This window comes from Anas acuta, chromosome 9 (assembly GCF_963932015.1).
Source record: "Anas acuta chromosome 9, bAnaAcu1.1, whole genome shotgun sequence".
NCBI lineage: Eukaryota > Metazoa > Chordata > Aves > Anseriformes > Anatidae > Anas > Anas acuta.
The window spans coordinates 13,940,647-13,961,330 of record NC_088987.1 but is presented as its reverse complement, the minus strand read 5'-3'; the positions used below and the strand labels follow the sequence as shown (position 1 = coordinate 13,961,330).

Genomic DNA, 20,684 nt, shown 5'->3' with positions numbered 1-20,684 from the left:
ATTGACAACGCCAAGGTCATTGTTTGGTTTGGAGCCACACTAATTACCGTAAGGTTTTAAAATACGATATGTTATGGGTCCTCTATCTGTCAGGCCAGTTAGAGAGGGGTGATTTGTCAAGAGCTATTCTTTGGGCTTTATGCTTTCATGGCATTGGCACTGCCATAGCTCTGGAATGGAACAATCTCTCCCAGCTGTTTCATTTTTCACTGAGGGGTTATTAAATTTTCTAAACCAGCTGATACACCTAGGCAGTACTCAAGCGTATTAAACTGTTACATATTTCTCTTTAAAATGTGCAGTAGCCATTTTCCAACCAGTAGCAGAGTGGCAGTGCAAGTCAGGATGGTGTGGTGACTGGAAGACAGGAGCAACGTGCTCATGGACAGGAGACTGGGAGACAAGTGCAAGCTGGGGCTCTGCTGGCTGGCACTGCGTTGTGGTAGGGTGGGTGCTATGTTCTGTGTTCCTGTGTGTTGGCAGGTGTGCCAAACCTCTGAAACAGGACACGTTCATTTGGGAAAAGCAATTCAGAAATCATTCTTGAGCTTTAAATACAGGGATGGCATTTTCTTGCCCTGCAGAAGTGCTACTACAATGTATACATCTAAAGAGGACCAGATTTTTTCGTTTATTTTTTAACAAGTCTGTTCCTGGATTCCTGGTTTGAGACATCTTATAGGGAGTTCAACTCTTCCTAAAAATCAGACACCTTAAGGTGTTCCAAAGCTCTGTACTTACTGGGATTTACTGTAGGGGAAAAAAAAAAAAAAAAAAAAAAAAAAAAAGGCAGATTGATGAATGCACAGAGCCTAAGTATAAAGGTCTATGAAAATGTACGGAGAGGAGACTGCTGCTGACCACATTGTGACAGCTACACAGCCTGCACTGTCAGCTCCATAGGCATCATGTGGGGCCTGACAGGATTTCAAAGAGCCTGGTGCACTCAGACCTAACTGCGAGTGGCAAGCCACAAGGGACAGAAGCCAGCCACAAAATGAGTTAACTTCTTCCTCAGCCCACTGACTGGGTTACCCAGCCAAGAGTGGAGTCTGGGTTGACACGTACGTACATGTGTCGTCACAGAAATGGTATGTGAATGGCAGAGGGACAGGGACCTTGATTTCATCATTTGTTCCTTCAGCCTGAAGTGCTGAGCAGAAGAAACATTGCTGCATCTCCTCACACCCTGCCGGGCAGTCGCAGGAGCCATTGCTGCTGGCTGGAGCTTGAGTCAGGCAGTCTGCTCTGCCTTGGGCTCGATCCTATTACAGGCATTTTCCCTAATGCTAACATGGATCAAACCTAGGTTAGCCTGTCTCAGCTTGGGAAGTATTGCTCCAGTAATTAGAAATTACCTAAAATAACAAGGTGCTGCGATCCCTAGCTAGAAACATCAGTCAGCAAGGAGGGAAGCTGCAGCTGCCACAGGCCTCGGCCTGCCACGGCAGGGGACGCAGGCTGGAGTCGCCTCTTCTGTCCGAGCGGCTCCCAGGTGAGTGCACCCACAGCAGCTCATCCTTTCCCCGTCCCATCGAGGTCTTCATCATGACCTACACGTGAATGTGAAGTTGTGATTTTTTGGGCTATTCTACCCGCTGTGTGCTGCTGTCTCCACCTGAAATGTCTGACTTGTTTCTGGTCGTTAAGGTGCTAGCCTCTCACCTCCCTTCAGCATGCAAGGGGCTGAGCTGGGCAGAGCGGTGTTTTATTTCAGAGTTCTCATCTTCAATTCTTTTTTCAGCCTCACAGGTTGGGCAGAAGCCTTCTGTGGAGGTGATCACCTGTCAGACTAGGGCAATCATCAGCACTGTCTGGAAGGAGAGGGAGACCGGATCCACTGCTGAAGCAGGTAGGCTTAATGACACTGCATTTTAGCACCTCAGCACTAGGTTATCTTCGTACTCTGGCCCCGCTCCAGCACTGGGGTAACAGGCTCAGTGACAGCCTGGCTGTGCAGTGACATGGCTGAGGACAGGGGACAGGGCAAGGGAATCAGGGTTGCTGCACATATGGCTGCTGCCTCCACAGCGTGTGCACAAGCTGCCAGCATTGCTGCTATGGCAGGAGGGCTGCAAGAGGGCACCGAGCAGCACCAGGGGCTCCAGTGCCTCACTGCTTCAGGGGCAGTGTGTGCATAGTGACCCTGTACAATAAGAGAGGAGAGGAAAAGGGGAGTCAAAGCAAGCCAGGAAGAATAGCCCTGGTTTAATAAGCATTTGAAATATTCCTCCACAGAAAAAAATATTTAGGGAAATTTGTGGATTATTGCTGCTATTAATTCTTTATTGTGGGGTTGTTTTTTTCTTTTTCCTTTTGCTGGTTGAATTTGGCATAATTTGTATTCATAAATTAATTATTGTGTTTTATTTGGTTGGTTAGAGAACAGTCCAAACTATACTCTTAGGCTTTGCGTGTTCTTATTTAATATATTTAATATAACTGTATCTGAATTTCCTTTGTACTACAGAAGAAGTAAGTATCCAAAATCATCTTTAATGGAATGAAGCAACTGGTTGCACCCTCTTACAGAGTTTTTGACAGGAAAATTTGTATCAGTATTGTAATATTTTTTTTAGCTTAAATTTCCTGATCTGTCAGATTCTTGAAGTTTTATACCTGCCTGCTTGTCCCTGTCTTTGAATAACTTTGAATAACTGCTTCTATTAACCAGGTTTTTCGTAACTGAAGGGCTAACCGACAGAGCTCTTAAAAAAATACCTTTTTTCAGTTTCATGAAATCAGGTGGCAAGCTAGCAGAGAGGGGCCATGTAATTGCCTCCACTGGGAAAAAAAGTCTCGAAAGAAAAAAAAAAAAAAAAAAGCATTGCAGGTAGATGAACATATTGGGTACCAAAAGCAGTTAATCAATAACACATTGCAGAATCCCAGAAAGGTTTTGTAGGTTTTGTTATAGTGCCTGAACTATTTACGTTATATGGATATCAGTGGGGAAAAAAAATAAAATAAAAATCTGTGAAGCATCAATTGTTTATAAGCTTTAATGCAATAGTAGTTAAAGTGTGAGAAAATGGTAAAAACTTAAATATACAAGATTTCTCCAGGCTTTCAGAAATCCTAGGTGTTTTTCAGATTTGTGGAACATACATGTACAGGCAACCTTACAACTGCTGCACTACCCACCTCACCCTCCTCTCTGCCCAGATGGGCGGGTAGAAGGATGAATCTGAACCTCTCTGAAATTGTTCCAGTATTTTCTGGGTTATTACAGTCCTTTAACCAGAGAATCTTGCTCAGAACACTCAATATTTCTGTGGAAAATGCTGAGTAGCCAACCAATGAATTCAGTCAAATACCAAGGTTGCAGCAGCACATACATACTAATGCCTTTCTGCACTATCCCAGTGTGCTGCCTGGTAGTTTTGCTGAGACTTTTTGAATGTGTATTACTAAGAATAATTAAAACTAGGTTGGTTTTGATTTGGGGACTTTAGTCTGCTTGTTGGTGGTGGTTTGGTTTTGGTTTTGTTTTAGGGAAAGCTTCCCAAAGGGATTAGCCAAGGGGAATTAATTTTAGGAAATGCACGTTTTATTGCAAATGATCCTGCAGCAAGACAGGCTTGATTTCTTGTTCCAAAGGCTCATCTGTGTATGTTGTAGGGGCTCAACAGGGGAGCCTTCCGCCTGAAAAGGGAAGCTCATAAATTCATTTGCAAGATGCTAACAAACAAGAATGCCTTTGTTCAGACTGTGCTGCAAAACACGACATGTAGTTCAGGCTGTTGTTGCAAACGCAGAGACTTTCCACTAGATGGCTCTCTACATCAAGCACTGAATACAGCTTGTAAACTGCAGTTTCTTGGCTTTGAATTTCAAATTAAGCTTTGTCAACAAGAGGTCCGAGGAGATCCAAACTTTCTGTCCCGTGACTCGTATAGGCCAAACTCCAGCCTTCCCCAGTCCTGAAACTGGGCGGCCCTATTCCTACAGCCCTATACCTACATTAAAATACCCTGTGTTTTTTACTGTCAACCTATACTCAGAATATGTATTCTTAAAATCCTGCCAGTTATATATGGGAGCTATCAACAGAGTTATAAATATAAGTGGCTTTTAATTGTTCTTGTTATCCACATAAAACAAATTGGGATCTGGGACTTCAGGTGGTGAGGTTGTGTGTGTTCATGAGCACAAAGAAAGCATTGGTGTCACAGTCTTGTTATTTGCCATGCAGCACCCATCTGCTTACCATTTTTACATCTGACAAGGTTTTCTAAGGGGAAAAAAAAAAAAAAAAAAGAAAAAGAAAAAGAAACACTAAACTTTCAGAGGATGTAAACTGACATTATTCACATTTATAGAGTTGGATTATTCAACCTCAGCTTTGGCTTTGGTTGAGAAATACTGAGAGTTCCACTCTGATAATCTGCCCATGACAAATCAACAGGAGGCTATTTTTGGAGGTCTCTTTCTTGGAGAGGGGCAGAGAATACTTCCTTATATTTGTTGCTCCAGGTCACAGCTGTTTGTCCAAACAACGCCTTCCTGTGTTTCTTTCATTTTACCGCTGCTGCCTACTGTTAAATTGCAGGATGCTTGACACAAGTCTCATCTTCCTGCCATGAGCTCCATGTAGGTAAACTCCTTGTACACACAGCTCTTTCCAGTGCTGCTTATTCCCAGAGGACAGCTCACACACTGCAGTGCTACACAGCCCCTCCAGAGCTTTATAAATGGGCCTGGGCAATGTGTAGCAGAGACTGTCCAAATCGGCTGCTTTGCAGGTGATTACAAAGGGAGTTTCGCCAAAGAGCTGATCAGAAGTTAATGCAAAACATCACTGGTACTAACCTGATGTTGTATGCACAAATTGCAACTCACAGCACCTGCAGAAACCACACACCAATTTAAGAGATGGAAACAGGCCTGAGGAAGAGCATGAGACTGAGGGTAAGGTGTTGCTGAGGCTGGGTGTATTTTAGGTTGGTGGTAAGGAAGGGGTTGGAGACTAGGTTTATGTGTTGCAGACTGCAGTAAAAAGATGGAATGGAAGAATTTTGCATCCTTCCCCAGTGCAGTGCACATAGCCCATTGCAGAGCTGGGAGCTATTGCTGTCCTCTCAGTCACTGCAGCAAACAGGGGTACTCCAGCTAAGCAGGTTTGGAAATGTCTGTACTGAAACAAAAGCAAACATCTTCTTTCTCATGTTGTGATATTTGGACTTTGAGTCTTAGACTGATGCAAAACCTGAAATAGGCTCAGTACAATTTGAAATGGGTTGTGTGGCTGGAAAAGGGCAAACAGTGGTACTAATAACTGATGCTGGAATAAGTAAATAAGTCACAAACTGAGTATGTGTAGGAGGCATTCACCAAGCAACGCACAGAGGGATTAAAAAGTTGAAACTAAATGATTATGACTATCGAAAAAAATGTATTTTTAAACATACTTTTGTGAATAGGCAAGAACTGGTATATTCACTGGGAAGGAAGTGCAGCAGGTTAACAAGAATGCAGCTGAATATTGCTGTGGGCCCTGGTGAATTCTCTTTGTTTTGCCCTACTGCCTTCAAGGGACTGGAATTGGTTTCTCTTGCTGAGAAGGGTGATGTTGCTAAATGGTATTAGGATAACTTAAGGAGAAATCAGAGCAGGTAAGTCTTGACAAGGCATCCTGCTCTCATTAATTAAAATAAAGTCCTACCATGCTGCCAAGGGGAACAGTAAAAGCACAGACGGGCAGATTTGATTGCTTGCTGTGGATTAGCATGGTTAGTGCAGAGGTCTTCAACAGACAAAGGGACAGTCTGAACAACCTCAAGGCTGGAACCAGCATCCAAGGAGAGATGTAGACACGTGGACTGCAGAAAAGACAACTCTAAAAGGGCCACCAGCAGTGTGTATTTGTGAAGGAAAAGGCAAGCTTTAGTGTGAACCCAAGTGCTTCGCAGTTATGGGAGTAGAGTCTGGGAAAAAGGGTGCTTATACATGGTCATGGATCATCACGGTAAGTTGGCCTAGTAATTAACTTCATTCTGTAGCAGAGACAGGCCCAGGCCAGAGCAGAGTAACAAAAGATCATCCTGAGCCAAACTGTTCCTAGTCCAAGCCAGGCTGGCCCATCCTTTCCAGCAGTACGAGGCAGAGGTAGTCAGAGGCGCACCCCCAAACAGCCTTGTGAGTTGTGGAGTTACCACTCACAACTCTCCTGGGCTCTGGTAGCAAGAACCTGTCTGCCCTAACCCAGCAGGCGAAAATGCACGTCACAGGCTGAGGCTCCAGTGGTTCTTCTGCACTGCTTGCAGCAACCACAATCCTCTAAGGTCGAGTCCTTGCAGATCATAGTGCAGAAATGTCAGTGGATCAGATGAAAGCACTGACCATACTTGCTCGGCCAGAGAGCCCCATCGTCATCTCTCCTCCTCTGCTGTGCATCCTCTCACACGGGCTTAATTCCTACGTGGGTTTCAGAAGCACGGTACATCTGCTGACTGCATTTGTTGGTGTCTTCAGTGGAACTCCATGGAGATGCAGGAGGCCTGAGCTGATCAGCTTCTAGGTCTGGGTTTGTACACAAGAGCCCTGACCTTCCTTCCCCCTTCTCCCACACCCAGAAAATAAAAGCTCAGCATAGGATTGATGTTTCACTGGGAAGAGGAAAACATTACACAGAGGCAGAAGGAAGTTCCAGAGTAAATGAAAATGGAGAAAAAAATCCAGATTAGGAGAAGTCCTGAGAAAAATACAGTGCATGAGTGTAGGAACATGTTTCTTCCCACCTTGAACAGACTAGATGCTGCCTAACTTCAGACCAAGATCTCTGTCAGGTTAGAGATCTTCCTGTGCCTAAACAAAGCAGGCTGCTTGTTCCTAGGCTACTGTGTTATCTCAACACAAATAAAGTAACAGTAGTTAGGAGCTGGTTTTGCTGGACCTCTGGCTGGAAATCAGTCCTGGTTATGCACAGATTGTCAGAGCTGCTGGTCATTTACAGCACGCTAAAACCAGAAAAGGACAGTGTAAAGGGTGGGCAGGAGGAACTGGCCCTCCCTCCGTTCATTTACAAACACAAGTCCATTTTTCTAATTCTGTGTCACTGCAGACACGCCGTAAGACTCCGAGGACCCTGTCTGGAGCCTGGCAAACAGGGAGCTGTCCTGCTGCAGCTGCTCATGCAGAGGCTGAAAGGCTCTGCTCGGTGGGGGAAAGGCACGGGGCTGGTGTTTGCCGAGGGCTGCTCACGAGACAGGGCGCTCTCTATTCTGGGAACAGGAAGGGTGGGCCTGGGAATGTTGCCAGTAAACAACTTGAGGGCCTCTACTTTCCTCTGGCCTGTTCTTACTCTCTCACTTTGTGGCCGAGGTCACCGCTGCCGCAATGTTTTTAGCAGATGTCAAGATGAGGTGCTTGCTGGGAAACCGACTGCAGACCTCACAACGGGCAGCCCTGCCGTCAGCCCAAGCAAACAGCACGAGTTCAAGAACATTTGGTTGGTGTGGAAACCCTGTGTGCTACTGCCTGTGCCAATCTGAAGCTCCCAGTGCCGAGGGGCTGCCCCTTAGGCCGACTGCTCAGCCCCAGGGGCTGCCAGCAGCAGAAGCAGCCACAGATGTGTGTTGACTGTGACTAGAAGAGGGGCACGGGGACATGTATCAGAAACTGGCTCACAGAGGGCATTTGCAGGAGCTGAAGCAGTTCACAGATCCACAGCCTGAGAGACTTTGAGGTCAGGTAGCTGAAGTGAAAAGCGGTGTTGAAGCGAATAGTGAAAACGAGATGTGCAATCTCTAGTGGATAGGAGAGGGAAATAAGCAGTAAGCAGGGAGATGTCGCAGCTCAGAGCTCTCAGCCGAAGGAGTTGGCATGATACTTGGCAGGAAGAGAAGAGACCCGAGAGGGAAGGGGCTGGTACTGGGGTGACCATCCGAACATCGATGGTGGCAGTGCTCCCAGAACAGCAGCTGCACCGGGGGGTGCCCCTGAACTGCCCCAGACATCACGGGGGAGCTTCAGCTGGAGGACCAGTGTGGATCTGAACTGGTTCAACTCGCAGCTCATTAAAATGGTGCACGTTTGTATCTGGGTTGGTAATTCATTTGTTTTTGCCCTGTATACATCATCCTGCAGCTCCTGTGATCTTGTACAACAGTTTCGTACACCTTGCATCGTTCGTTGCTGTCTGTTGTGCTGGGCTAGCACTCAGCTCTCTTCTTTGGAGTGAGAAACTGCTGTTCCATGGGAAGAAAAAGCAGCCCAACTATAGGAGCATGGGAATTCCCAGGAAAATGTCAAGAATGGGTTAGAAAAGTTGTTTGTTTTCTAGTTGCCCCCTGTAGCTATAAATATCAAGAACTCTTACAAGATGAGCATTTGCCAGTGGATAGCTGAGCTGTGCCTGAGCTCCCAGGAGGTATTTTGGAGTTGGTGGCCATGCCAGTAGGTTGCAAGCACAGAGAGATTGGAAAGGCAGTAAGATATATCAGCACCCAGCAAGAACTCAGCAGATGAAATTATAATTCCTGGATCTGCTGCTGCTTGTCAGTATGATTCGTGTTAAATTGCTGAAAATGCCTCTGGCCTCAGTTCTTCATCAGGTAGCATCGCACCGTTGTTCACGGGGCCTTTGCTGGCTCTTGGTGCTGCTAAACACAGCAAAGGGAAAAAGGGCATGTTTTCCCTGGTGCTCCTCATGCACACACTTTAATGAGCTGGAACTTGGATGGAGATTAAAGAAACAAATAACTAAACTGGAAATGAATTTGATCACGTTTAGAGGAGATCTGAGCTTGTGGGCTGCCTTCAGCAATGTTCTCTCCAAGCCTCCGTTTCTGCCTGCGGTGGGTGCAGCCCCGCCATCTGGGCAAGAAGTTCGGGGCACACAGCAGGCGACTGCCCCCTGCCTCGAGCCTCTGGTGGTGCCCAGAAAAGTCAGTCTGGTGTGGACTGATGTAGCCCAAACATTGGTATTTTCTCTAACAAACAAAATCTTGGTTTTCTTTATGGACCTGGAGCACATGTCCAGCTGGCCTCCTCCCTCCCTAATGCCGCTTCCCTGCAGAGAGCTCTGAATCTCCCGTGTGAGGTGAGGACAACACACTGCTGTGGGAAGGAGCAGGAGCAGTTCAAAGCCACTGTGACGAGGACAAGGCAGAGCGAGGCCTCATGGAGAGAAATTTAATTTCAAGCACCTGTGCTGGATAGGTAACAAAAGAACTGCTGGGAAGGGATGACAGAGCTTGTGAATGGCGCTGTGTATTGTGACCCACGGCAACCCCCCCACTCGGCTAATAAGAGATGGTGCCTCTCACTGGGCACATGCTGGCAGTTAATCTCCCTGCCATATGGTGGCCGTGCCTGGCACCTGCTTCTTCCGTGTGAGATAAGGTCAGCGTCTCCCTGCGGGCACAGGTATTTCAGAGAATCAATGTCGCTTCAGCATCTCTGGCAGCCGGGAAGCGCTGCCGCTCCTAGGCGCAGTGCGGGGAGGTGGAAGAGAGCATCCTGGCCTTGGCACTGAGGCTCCTTCCAGCCCAGGATGGCATCGAGCCTCGTGCTGACCCGTGCCCCGCACAGATTACACCCCTTCATTCACAGTCTGTCATCAAAAGGCACAAATAGGAAGAGATAACAGATGTATTTGCTTTCGCGCTGCTTTTCTCCTCCTTTTTTTCTGTTTCTACTCCAATTCTACCGTGTTTCCTTCCATATTGCTTCCTGTATTCTCTTCGCCCCCAGCTCATACAGTGCAGGCAAACGCTGCCTGGCTGGGAGGGAGGAAGCGAGGCAGCATTCAGCTGTGGCTGGGGTCCTCCCAGCTGCTGAATCCCCACCAAAGCCCCTGCCTGTCTGCCTCTATATGCAAACCTGTCTTTTTTACCCTTTTTCCTTCCATCTCTCTTTGGGTATTTCATTTTATCTTCCACTTTATGCTCTCCAGCCATCTGTCTCCCTTCTCATCAAATCACCCTTAAAGGAAATACCATGTGTGAGACAGAGACAGAAGAATTTAGTTGCCAGCCATAACCAGAAAGCCTGAGATGAAAGAAGCTTGGTGGTCTTAGGAGGTTGGTGGATATAAGTAGCTTCCCTGTTTGAGAAGCTTTCCTTCAGAAGAAGGAATTTTCTCCCTGACTTAGAGGACAGAGAGCCGCAAATTCAGACATATATTTCTTGTTCTGCTCATGACTCCATGTGATCTTGAATATGGTGTTTATCTGACAGCCGATAAATCCTTGGGTAAGAGTGCTATGGTATTGTTCTTCACCTAAGGCTTTATTTTTATGCAAGTAACTCCCATTAGTGCCAATGTTGTATGGTGTTGTAAATTATTTTAGAAATATTAGACTGATGAAGGTTCCTCTATATGAACTAAACTGCTTTAGGAAAGCAGACTGGTATTTTAAACACAGGCCTTATTTAGTAAGGTGTTTCTGCTGTTTTGCAAATGCATTGTTGTAAAGAAGGTAGGCAGGAGAGAACTTTCAATCTCAGAAACAGCCTAGGATGCTTCTCTTGGTCTTCTGTGAATCTGTCCATAAATGACCATGCAGGTGTTACCATAAATCCCTGGTCATATCTGCAGCTCATCACATGAAAACACAGTAAAGGATGAATCATACAGATCCTTTCAGTACAAAAGAATCACTGTGGCAGAAGAAGAAAACCCATCTGGGTTTGCTTCTTTTTCTCAGGTTGTATAATTTCTTCACCTTTTAATTGAAATACTGGTCATGTATTCCAAAATCCCGTTCTTCCGACTTCCAGCTTAATTCTCGATATTACACCTGAAAGGCGAGTTTGGTACAAAATCTGCCTTGGCTTTGTGATCACGATGGCCTGATGGTATTTGGAATTAGAAAAAGTGATTGAGGGATTTCATGTTGAGCCTTCCCTGTCTCTCAGTGCCCTCTCTTTTCTTTGGGAAAATCAGTTTTCATTTGACCTTTAAAATCATTGCAATCTGAGTTTTGTTTTCGCACCCGTTTCTTTACTTCTTTAACTTTAATATTTGATATACCTGATTTGTGAACTTTGTCCAGTTACAAGAGCAATGCGTGTGCTTCTTATCTACAGCAAATAACAGGCAAGACACTGAACAGATTTCAATAATTCTGCAGCCAAGTGGAGACAGATAGCTGAAACATGAAGATACCTGGAAATAAGATGAGGACAGTCAAGCTGTACTTCTCCACCTGGGGCTCCCGACCCTGAAGACTTGCAGAAAAGCTTACAGGGAATCTTGAAGGTTTAGAAAAAAATTGTATTTTAACTGACTTTCTATTAAAAGGAGAATAAAATGAAAAAGCTAGACCAGAAAACAGTATAGGTAAACTGTTCTGATTACTTGTTTTTCACTGGCAGTCATTTCCCCATCGTGAAAATATGGATATAGACAGGAAGGAATTACAGCTGGTTCTCCCTGCCCTGTGGGGAGAGCTGACCTGCTCATAGGCACTCAGCTGTTCACAGCTGGGAGAGCTTCACCAGCAGGTAAGCCTTCTGGACCTCAATAAGCCCGGTTGAAAAAAAAAATTGAAGAAAATTGAAGAAATTGAAGGAAATTGAAGAAACTGCAATAGCATGTGAATGCTCCTGAGATCAAAATGCTGTTACTAAACCTGGCTGGAAATACCACCACGGAACAATAACCCTTCTCTTGTATGGTTCTTCCCGGATAATGTCATGGCAGCAGTGTGGTTTCCGACCTGTTGAATTGGTTACACTAAACTCTTCGTGAAAGAGGAGGCTTCCCTGTGTGCACACAGTTAAATCCATAGCAACTACTGTAAGAGGTAATATTTCTGACCTTTCTTTTTTTCGATTTAGCAATATCTGTTTATAGTCAGTACCAAGCTATAATAAAGTACAGCCTTTGCTGGATTGGTAGTGCTCAGTCTGGCTGAATGTGTGCTTTCTTAGATCCCCAAACTCAACAGATAAGATAGCTAAGCTTTCACTGAGATGTTGGTTGAAGCAGAAATGAGTAAAGTAATTAACAGTGTACTATTCAGTTTTAAAATCAATAAACTGTAAAATAAGACCCAGAAGAAAGATTGCTAATACTATAGGTCTGGATCAGCAAGATATGTAAAAAGTGAATCCGTCTAACATAAATTCACCAGAGTACATTTAAAAAAATCAATAGAGCATTAAGGCCAGATTTACAGGAAATTGCAGGAGAACCATTCTGGTTGGTACCACAAAACACTGAACGTAATGGCAAGGCAGCTGCCCAAGGTCAATATCCTCTGGAGTGATCTTCAGGTTCACCATCTCCTTGCAAGCAGTCCAGATGTGGAATTCCTCCTAAGCTCAAGAAAATTAAAAGAAACAACAACCAGATATTCTCCAGAGCCACCTATTCTGTCTCTGTTTCAACGTACCAAGGCGCTGATCTTTTGGATTAAGTCTAGCAGAACTGTACTCAACAGTTACAAGACTCACATGGGAATCTGAGGGGAATGGTTTTGGGTGGACATGACCAGGTCTGATAAGGTTTAATTTGTCTTCCAGTTATTTGTATTTTCCATTTCTGTAAACCTAAAGTCTACCTGCACTCCTAAGGCTTTTACAGGAGCACAACTAAAGTCAAACAAGGGAAGCCTTAGGGCTTACACTACTATCCTTAGGCTGTAGCTGAGCACAGGATGTGCAAGGCTGTGAACTTGGGATATCTCCTGGGCACTGTGGTGCTCTGCATGAAGGCTAAATGAGAGAACCGAGCATTTCCCACTTGCCATGAGGATCCCTGGGCTCAGAGTGGACCTGCAGCCAGCTACTGCAGAATGATTTGCAAGTTCATACCTTTGATAACACTTCACATTATATACCTGCTGATGCTTTTTTGGCCATAGATGTGGACTTTTAAAAGTGGTAAAAAATTACTCTTTTGATAAAATTTACACAAATGCCACAACAGTACCAGAACTAAAGCTCTCTGCATAATCCTGCTGTAATAGGTTGAACTTTAGTTACTGTTCTCCATGGTGATTAGCTAGGTGGTTCAGGGGAAGGTTTGCTGGAGTTTCCACTTTTGCTTTGTACTTTTTGGTAGCAAGGATGTCAGTGTTTATTGCTCTCCCAGATATAGCCAGCTTTTCCATGATAACTACATCTTCTACGCAAGAGGAAAGAATAACTCTGCTATAAGGAGGTTGTTTTCAGGCCTCAGGAGAAAAACTGTTAGATTAAAACCACAGTAATTATTTGTTAGCAGGAAAACTCTATGCAAACAAAAAGTCCTTGAGGTATATATTTGCTGAACCTACACTGCTGTGTAACATCAGTCTGCAAAATACTGTATTAATCCTGTATTCACTGTATTAATCCTGTAAATGCCAACAAATCATATGTTGTATTTGCATTTATTTTTACCATCACCCAAAAGTGTTCAGCTGAGATGCCAATGAGATTTTTTGTTTGTTCACATTTAATTCTGACCAGCTGGTGGAAAATACAGGCGTGATTTTACACAGAAACAAGACAGTCTGCTCAGTAATACGACATCCTGGGAATGTTGGGAGGCAGAGGAGACTTCCACTGTTAATAGAGGTCTGAAATTATAGCCAGAGGCGATTCACACACACTTGAGTTTTCTTTGCTTCCTTTCCATTTGGCAAGAGTAGTATAATTCAACAGTTAGGATTTTGGGGTGCAGTGACTTGATACAGGACATGATCCCGAGGCCAAATGTATAATTGCATCATTATTGTTCCCATATTTTCCAGTGGATGCAGGACTGAGAAAGAAAAAATAGTCACTTTCTGTTTCGCCTTCCCAGGCACCATAGCAACTGAAAGGCAACTCTTAAAACAACCATTGTTTTTTCTTCCTATCCCTTTGTTCCATATGGTGCCACCCATCAAACTGTACTGACATGCAGATCCATGGATGCCAGCTATCGGTGTGTAGGAGATGCATTGTACACAGGGTTTGATGACGGATGCTGAGTTTTATAAGCTGTCTGCTTTGATACTTGGCATGCCCTGAGACAGTATGTCCATGGCACAGCATGTCTTTCTCTGAGGTGAGACTATGCACTGTCACCCATGGACAGAGCCATGCTGATTACTGTATGCTGGCGAAGTGTTCAAGCATGCTGGGGGCTCTGGGGAAATAATTGTTCTGTGTTGGTTGACAGGAGAAGGAAAGTCATAGTTAAAACAATAGTTAGACTTGGCCATGCAGGTAAATGTGGGAGGTTCTGGTGGACATGTCAAAACTCCCAAAACAGTTGTCTGAACTTAGACAGTTTTATTTTAGGCACCTAAATGAATAATGTAACTTAAACAAGCTGAGCAGCCAGCAGATTTCACTATTTTGACTCTAGTATTAGACGCTTGGCTTGCGTGCACGCTAGTTTTCAAATACTGGGAGTAATCCTTTGATGTTTGATGTTACTTAAAAAGCTTCTGGATACCCTTACACCCCTGGTGAGAAAAGCACCTAGAGCTGGGAGGGGACAAATCTCTTGTCTGTGTTGCTTGTGTTCTGTGTAAACAGCAAAGTACCGTGATGTAGCAGCAATGTGCGGCTGTGTGCGGTGCTCACCCTGAGGTAAGTGACTGCAGTACACAGTAAGTGTCAAGACACAAGAGTTGTAACAAATTTACTCATTCTTTTTTCAAGAATAGTTCCTTTGCCCAAACCACAGCTTGGTCTTTTATAGCCTACTATGGATGCTTTTTATGACTACTTAAAATCCAGCAGTGTTTTTTCTGTATAACACATAATACCAACATACACATACCTTCCTTTCTGTGTTCTCCACAACATGCAAGCAATGTTGCTTACTTCTCATCACACAAGATGATGAACAATTGTGTTAATACAGTCTTTTTTGACTAGTTAAGACTGAAACATTAGCCAATGTGGAGCCTGTGAAAAAAAAATCAACTTTTCTTCTGAACAGACCACTCCTGGAAGAATATGAAGAGTTCCTTCTCTACAACAGAGAATCTTCCCATTCTCTCATTGCATCCCCTGCTCTGACACTGAGGTCTGATGGTCAGAGCAGCGCAGCACAGCACAGCAGCAGTGTGCTTGCCAGCAAGCCAAGAAAAGGTATCCAAATGGACGTTGGAAATGCCAAGTGTGCTGTAGGGTATGCTGGTATGTTACAGGGCATGACATTCAGCCTGGACAATTTACAAATTGACTGTAGGGCAGCAATAGATGAGAATTCAGTATTTGTGTATCATGCATTAATAAAGGCAGGGGAAGGTTTATCGTCTGTAAATAAGATGTTTTGATTCACTGAAGCAAAAATGTTTGTCATCTATAAATAGGATCATTTAATTCACTGGAGCCATTGTGACACAATTTTACAACAGGACTGAAAGCCATTTTTATTGATGACTACAAATCAATTGTGGTGTTTGACACAAATTGGTGCAAAACATCATCTGATCCCGTTTATGACTCTCCTTCTTCGGTACACTTGGAATGTTGTTCTGTATCATTTCACATCTGTTTAATCGAGCTAATATTCCATCTGCTTCATTGGAGTGATAATGTGATGAGCTCAAACTCAAATTACTGATAATGAGCAACTCGTTCATTTCTCATCAAAGAGCTAGCTGAGGGACTTGATTTTTTTTTCTAAAGCCCACAAGGCTTCATTCTCTTCTAAACATTAGATTTTGCTGAAAGAAAAGAAAGTCTCCACTTCAGGCAAAAACGTCTTTTGGGACCACAGAATTTGCTTACAAGTTTCAGCTTGTCCTTGAGAAGAGCTGGTCAAATTGGCTAAGGAAAACACTTTGCTTCCAAAGGCATTTGCATCCTCTGCTTCATTTGCCTGTTTAAGGACTCAGCATAGAAGATTTTGCTTTTCTCCAAGTCGGACAATCATCCCCAAATCCTAAGGAAATGAACTTCTTTCTCTGTGGTTCGACAACAAGAATGAATGCAACTGCACACCTCCTCCGGGAGGCCAAGTCCAACAGCTCCTCAAATGTGAGCGAAGCTTCTTTGTACTACTTGCTGGAGGAATGGGCTCTCAACCCACGAGACACAAACATGAAGATGTTTTTAATTCCTCCAGTTGTCTGCCTCGTGGCAGGTGTCCTCATTATTCCTTCCATCTTGTTTGTGATCTTCTCGAGCTTTAGCATCCGAAAGGAAACGAGGTACATGCTGCTGGGGAATGCTTTGCTGTGTGATCTGATATACCTTTTGTTCTACACGCTGTCAGCTGCTCTCAGCGCAGCACATGTAAGTCTCCCAAAGGAAGCCTGTGTTCTCCAGTTATTTCTGCTGGCAGTGGCTTACTGCGGAGGACTGTTCACAGCTGCTGCCATAGTGGTGGACACGTACATAGCGATTTTGTTTCCTTTGCGCTACGTTACTATTTTGCCTTCTTCACGAACAAAAAAAGTGATTGTATTTCTGTGGATCTGTTCGGGGGCTCTCCCGGGGATTTTCTTCTTGGTGCTATCCAGCACTCACAACTTTGTGCCCTGCGTCCTGGAAATGTGCTCGATTCCACTAATCATAATATTAACTCTGAGTGGGACTGATGCTGTGAAGCTCTGTTTCTGGCTGTCTGCTATGGTTATCTTTCTCTTCCTGTCTCTAATATTTTGTTGCTATGCTATTCTTTATTTTAAAACCAGGCAATCAGGTATATGGGAGAGCATCTGTTCCAGAGCCAGTGTGACATTCTTAATGCACAACACTGTGTTGTTCTTTTATTTCTCTCCACTCTTGGTTCTTTTTGTAGAATCATTCTTTTACGTTAATATTGTCATTGGACTGGAGACAGGAATCTGGGTCTCCCTGACAATCTGCAATGTCCTGATGATTCTACCTAAAGTTTTGTTCCCTTTTCTGTATGGACTTCGATACAGAGAGATCTCAGCGTCTCTCAAATCCATCGTCAGAAGGAAGCATCTTCACCTGGTGTCACCTGCTCCATCACCATCCTGAGGCAACGCAGAGGACAGCTACAACAGAAGAGTTGTCCTTAACTTGTTTGCATGCAAGCCTGGTGGAAATCACTCAGCTTCTTTTGCAAGATGTGGGCTGATCACTCTGCCTCCTTGGTGCCAGAAGGGCACAAGTCTTTCATCACATCACGGTTGGGATTACAGCAGATGCTGCCCTGGACAAAATTCTACGCTTTGTTGTGATGTGGGAGGGCAGCGTATTTTGGAGGACATGGTGAGTCAGGATCATTTCTATCCATCCATGGCAGATGTCTTCCTGGAAAATAGAAAATGAAAAATAGATGGTGCAAAGCACATGGGTGTAGGGCAAAGGGGGTAACCGCAGGTCTCTTGACAGCACTGCCTACAGGAGACAGGATTCTTAACCAAACAAACGTACTGTGAGCAGAGCAGCTATTTTTTTCATTCATGGTGTACTTGTGCAGGGTTGGTAGCCACTGTTCTGTTCTGTAACACGTCATGAGATGCCTCTGGAAACTGCCATATGCAGTGAAATGCTGTGCTTCACCTCAGGCTGTGTGTTAGAGTACTATCTGCCTTATGGATTCTGTCTGACAATGTGCAAAACACTGTGTTTTTGTAAAATCTCGGTTTGATGGGAAGTCGTCTTTGATCAGTGTCTGTTGGGCAGCTCAGTGAGGGAAGACAAGCAGGAGCAGCGGGTGGTAAAGGGGCAAGCAGGCAGTGCCTGCCGCGGGGTGCCAGGCTCAGCCCAGAGCCCTGGGTCCCTGCCAGTTCCCTGCCGGGTCCCTGCCAGTGCTGCCAGGTCACAGACTCTCTCTGCCTTCTCTGTACTTAAAGCAATACCCCAAAAGTGCTGTTTGTGTGTTTAGGGTGTTTCACACTCATCTGAAGAACGGCACTAAGCGGGAGCCAGGAGGAGATCAGTGTCTGTTTGCACAAGATGTTTTTGGCAGGGCAGCCTGTTTGAGAGGTTCCTGCTTCTCTCCCTCATTCCCCTCATTCCCCAGGTGCTGGTTACTCTCCTCACTCCACGGTTTGCTGTTCTCCCCAGTCTGCTAATGCAACTGCTCGTGGGGTTGCAGGCTAAAAATATCCCTCCGAAGAGAAGTGGTGTTGTTTTCATCTTAACCAAGATTATCCCAGGGATCTGTTTATTAGCATGTTCTGCAAACATCTGTGTCAGCACAACTGAGGGGGTGACAAATTTCACGTCAGAGGTGAGGCACCTTGGGGGCTTTGCTGTGAATGGGACACTTCTTGTGTAAGAGCATTTTTAAGCTAAAGTTGTTGAAAGTGAAAAAGATATATATTTGTGCATATTTGCTTTAAGCATGGTTCTGTGCTTCCCCTATTTTTACCCAAAGGAACATTAAATTACTGAGTAATTGCTTTGTTTTCCAGGAAAAAATTCTTCATCCTCATCAATAAAAAATTAGGACCTGACAATTGCTTTTTACTGGCTGCTTTTATTTTTCTCCAAGATGAATGTCCTGTAGACATCTTCCACACAAGTTATGTTTGTATAAAGCCTTCAGTTTCAGCCTTGAACAAAGGTCTTCCATACTGTAGTAAGGATGGGGAAAATACCTGTCCAGCAGGTAGGTGCTTTCTGCTGAATTTCTTTAACATGCAGTATGATCAGATACAGAAGATATGCCAGTACCTCCCCAGGCTGCTCATATCTTGGGGCAAATCTCTACACCTCTGCCTGTTGGCAGAAAGGCCGGTAACTTACAGGATGGTTTCTCCATGGAAGATTCTTTCAAGCTTTGTTGCCCAAAGTTTGCCTGTATTGTAAATTGTTGCGCTGAATAGTGAAGAAACCTGCGTAAATGGTGCAAAGGAAGGTGGTTGTACATACGGCTGTAGCTGACTCTGTACAGCTGCAGGTTAACAGTGCTTGATTTCCCTGCCAGCCTCTGTCAGTTATAAAGTTAACCTGCAGGACAGACTCAGACAAGAATAAAATGCTAGTTCTGTAACTCGTTCTTAATATACATCCCAATGGTGTGTTTTGAGGCAACAAGTTTGGTATCATAAAGACAGACACTGAAAGAAGGAATTGGTGATCATGGCAAATTTATGTACGTAGGAAATTTGTCTACAGTGTTATCATAAGCAAACAAGACAGTTTTGTGGAAATGACCTTAGAAAGATGAATGCAGTCATCTTACACGTGTCCTTGAACTCCTTCCTAGAACAGGTGTTTGCCTAAAAGAGTTTAGTTGAAGTGAAATTAGTTAAGTTGAACTGAATTCTAAAAAAGGCATCCACGTGGAGAGCTGATACTATTTTATTAACTCATTTTAAGGTGGTTTAACATTAGATAAGCAAAATTTTCCATGTGACTGCTTGTAGATAACTTCTTCCCATAATGTACTCCTGTGCTGTTTGATACAAAAGCAGCACGTACCAGCATGCATATGAGAAACACACCATATACCTGAATCATTTACCTCTGGGGATTTCCCCTGTGTATCTGAATAGGACCAAAGGTATCACCAGGGCAGTATCACAGGCACGAGGTTCCTATAATTCTTTTCATAAATGTCTTGAGTTTCATCTTAAAAATAGCCAGGCCTCTTCACTTCCCAGAGCTTCAGGGCAGTAGTGATTAGCAGCCTTCTAAGGGTGTCCCCAGATAAGCTCTGGAAATCCAGGTTGAGATTATTTACCACAGCCCAGCTATCAGCCTCTCCAAGGTCACATAAGGGAACTTATTGGATGTCAGGGTGTCTGCCCAGCATTTTAATTTAAAGTGAAATGGAGAGCAGTTGACTCTAACATGTGATTTAGCAGCTGGGGGCAGTAATCCTCTAACAAATTGCTATAGCGTGAGTCATGAAAAGTCTTCCAATTTGTAGCCTAAATGTGTCGCACCCCTGGTCAGTTCTTCCCCTCTTTTCTTGTGCTGACATTGTCACTGAGCTCACCATATCTATTCCCTCTTTAAGGTGGATTCACAGGGCAGCTGCATTCTGCCTGTAACCCGCAGAACAGAGGGAGTCTGACCTGTGTTCCCAGGAGCTGGCTCTGTGCCTTGCAGCGCTGGAAAAATCACTAATTCTGTGCTTAGATCTGCGCCCCAAATTAGAGCAGTTTCAGTGTCAGGAGAAACAGAGTCCCCAGGCAGGTAAACGATCGTACAGCTTAGGATTTAGATTTCCCTTCATTTGCTATGATTTCAGTAATTATTCAGTAAAACTGATTAGCCTCCTGCAGTTTTAGTAATTGATATCACAGTGCCTACTCCTGCTCCATCAGTTTACCTTGGCATTTTCAAAGGGAACTTTGGTACAGCAGGAGGTCAGAAGGGAACCAGCAATTCCCAGGTTGCACTGGAGGGAGCCCTGAGAAGCCAGTGCTGCCTTTCAGCAGCTGCCCTGAGACGGGTCCCACTCAGCTCTTGGCCTTGCTCATCACTCTTTTTGTACTCTGAGACACCATGCACCCTTCAGATAGACACCGTGCTTGTGGCCATTCCCTGTGGGAGGTGGGTGTGTGTGACAAAGGAGAGAGAACACCTGATAGGAAAAGGAAATGACAAGTTTCCTTGAAACTTGGTCTCTGCTCTGTGTGGTCTCCACCCTCGCCTCACTGCTGGTAGCTGAGGGCACAGCACTGTGAGTTGTTGCCGTTTTTTCACAAGCCTCGTGATGATTTTTGGTGTCTTTATGAAACCACAGATGCTGAGTGTTTTTGTTTTTCAGCATGCTTCTAGTCCTTCCGATTGCAACATAAATCAGCAAGGAACAATATGGACAGAAGGTACCAATCTGAAAGGCAAATAAGACCAACTCTTCATGAACT

At 44.5% G+C, this 20,684-nt stretch overlaps 2 protein-coding genes across 2 annotated transcripts in view; one reads left to right on the top strand and one right to left on the bottom strand.

The window, feature by feature from the left end:
* The window catches only part of PLEKHB2 (pleckstrin homology domain containing B2), a 367,257-nt gene that overhangs the window by 315,286 nt on the left and 31,287 nt on the right, over nucleotides 1-20,684 (bottom strand). The gene's annotated exons all lie outside the window — the stretch shown is intronic.
* Nucleotides 838-18,320, top strand: GPR148 (G protein-coupled receptor 148). The gene is made up of 3 exons (XM_068692916.1): nucleotides 838-1,495; nucleotides 1,745-1,852; nucleotides 11,035-18,320. The coding sequence occupies exon 3, from the start codon at nucleotides 15,832-15,834 to the stop codon at nucleotides 16,888-16,890; it is 1,059 nt and encodes a 352-aa protein (XP_068549017.1). The 5' UTR covers nucleotides 838-1,495; nucleotides 1,745-1,852; nucleotides 11,035-15,831; the 3' UTR covers nucleotides 16,891-18,320.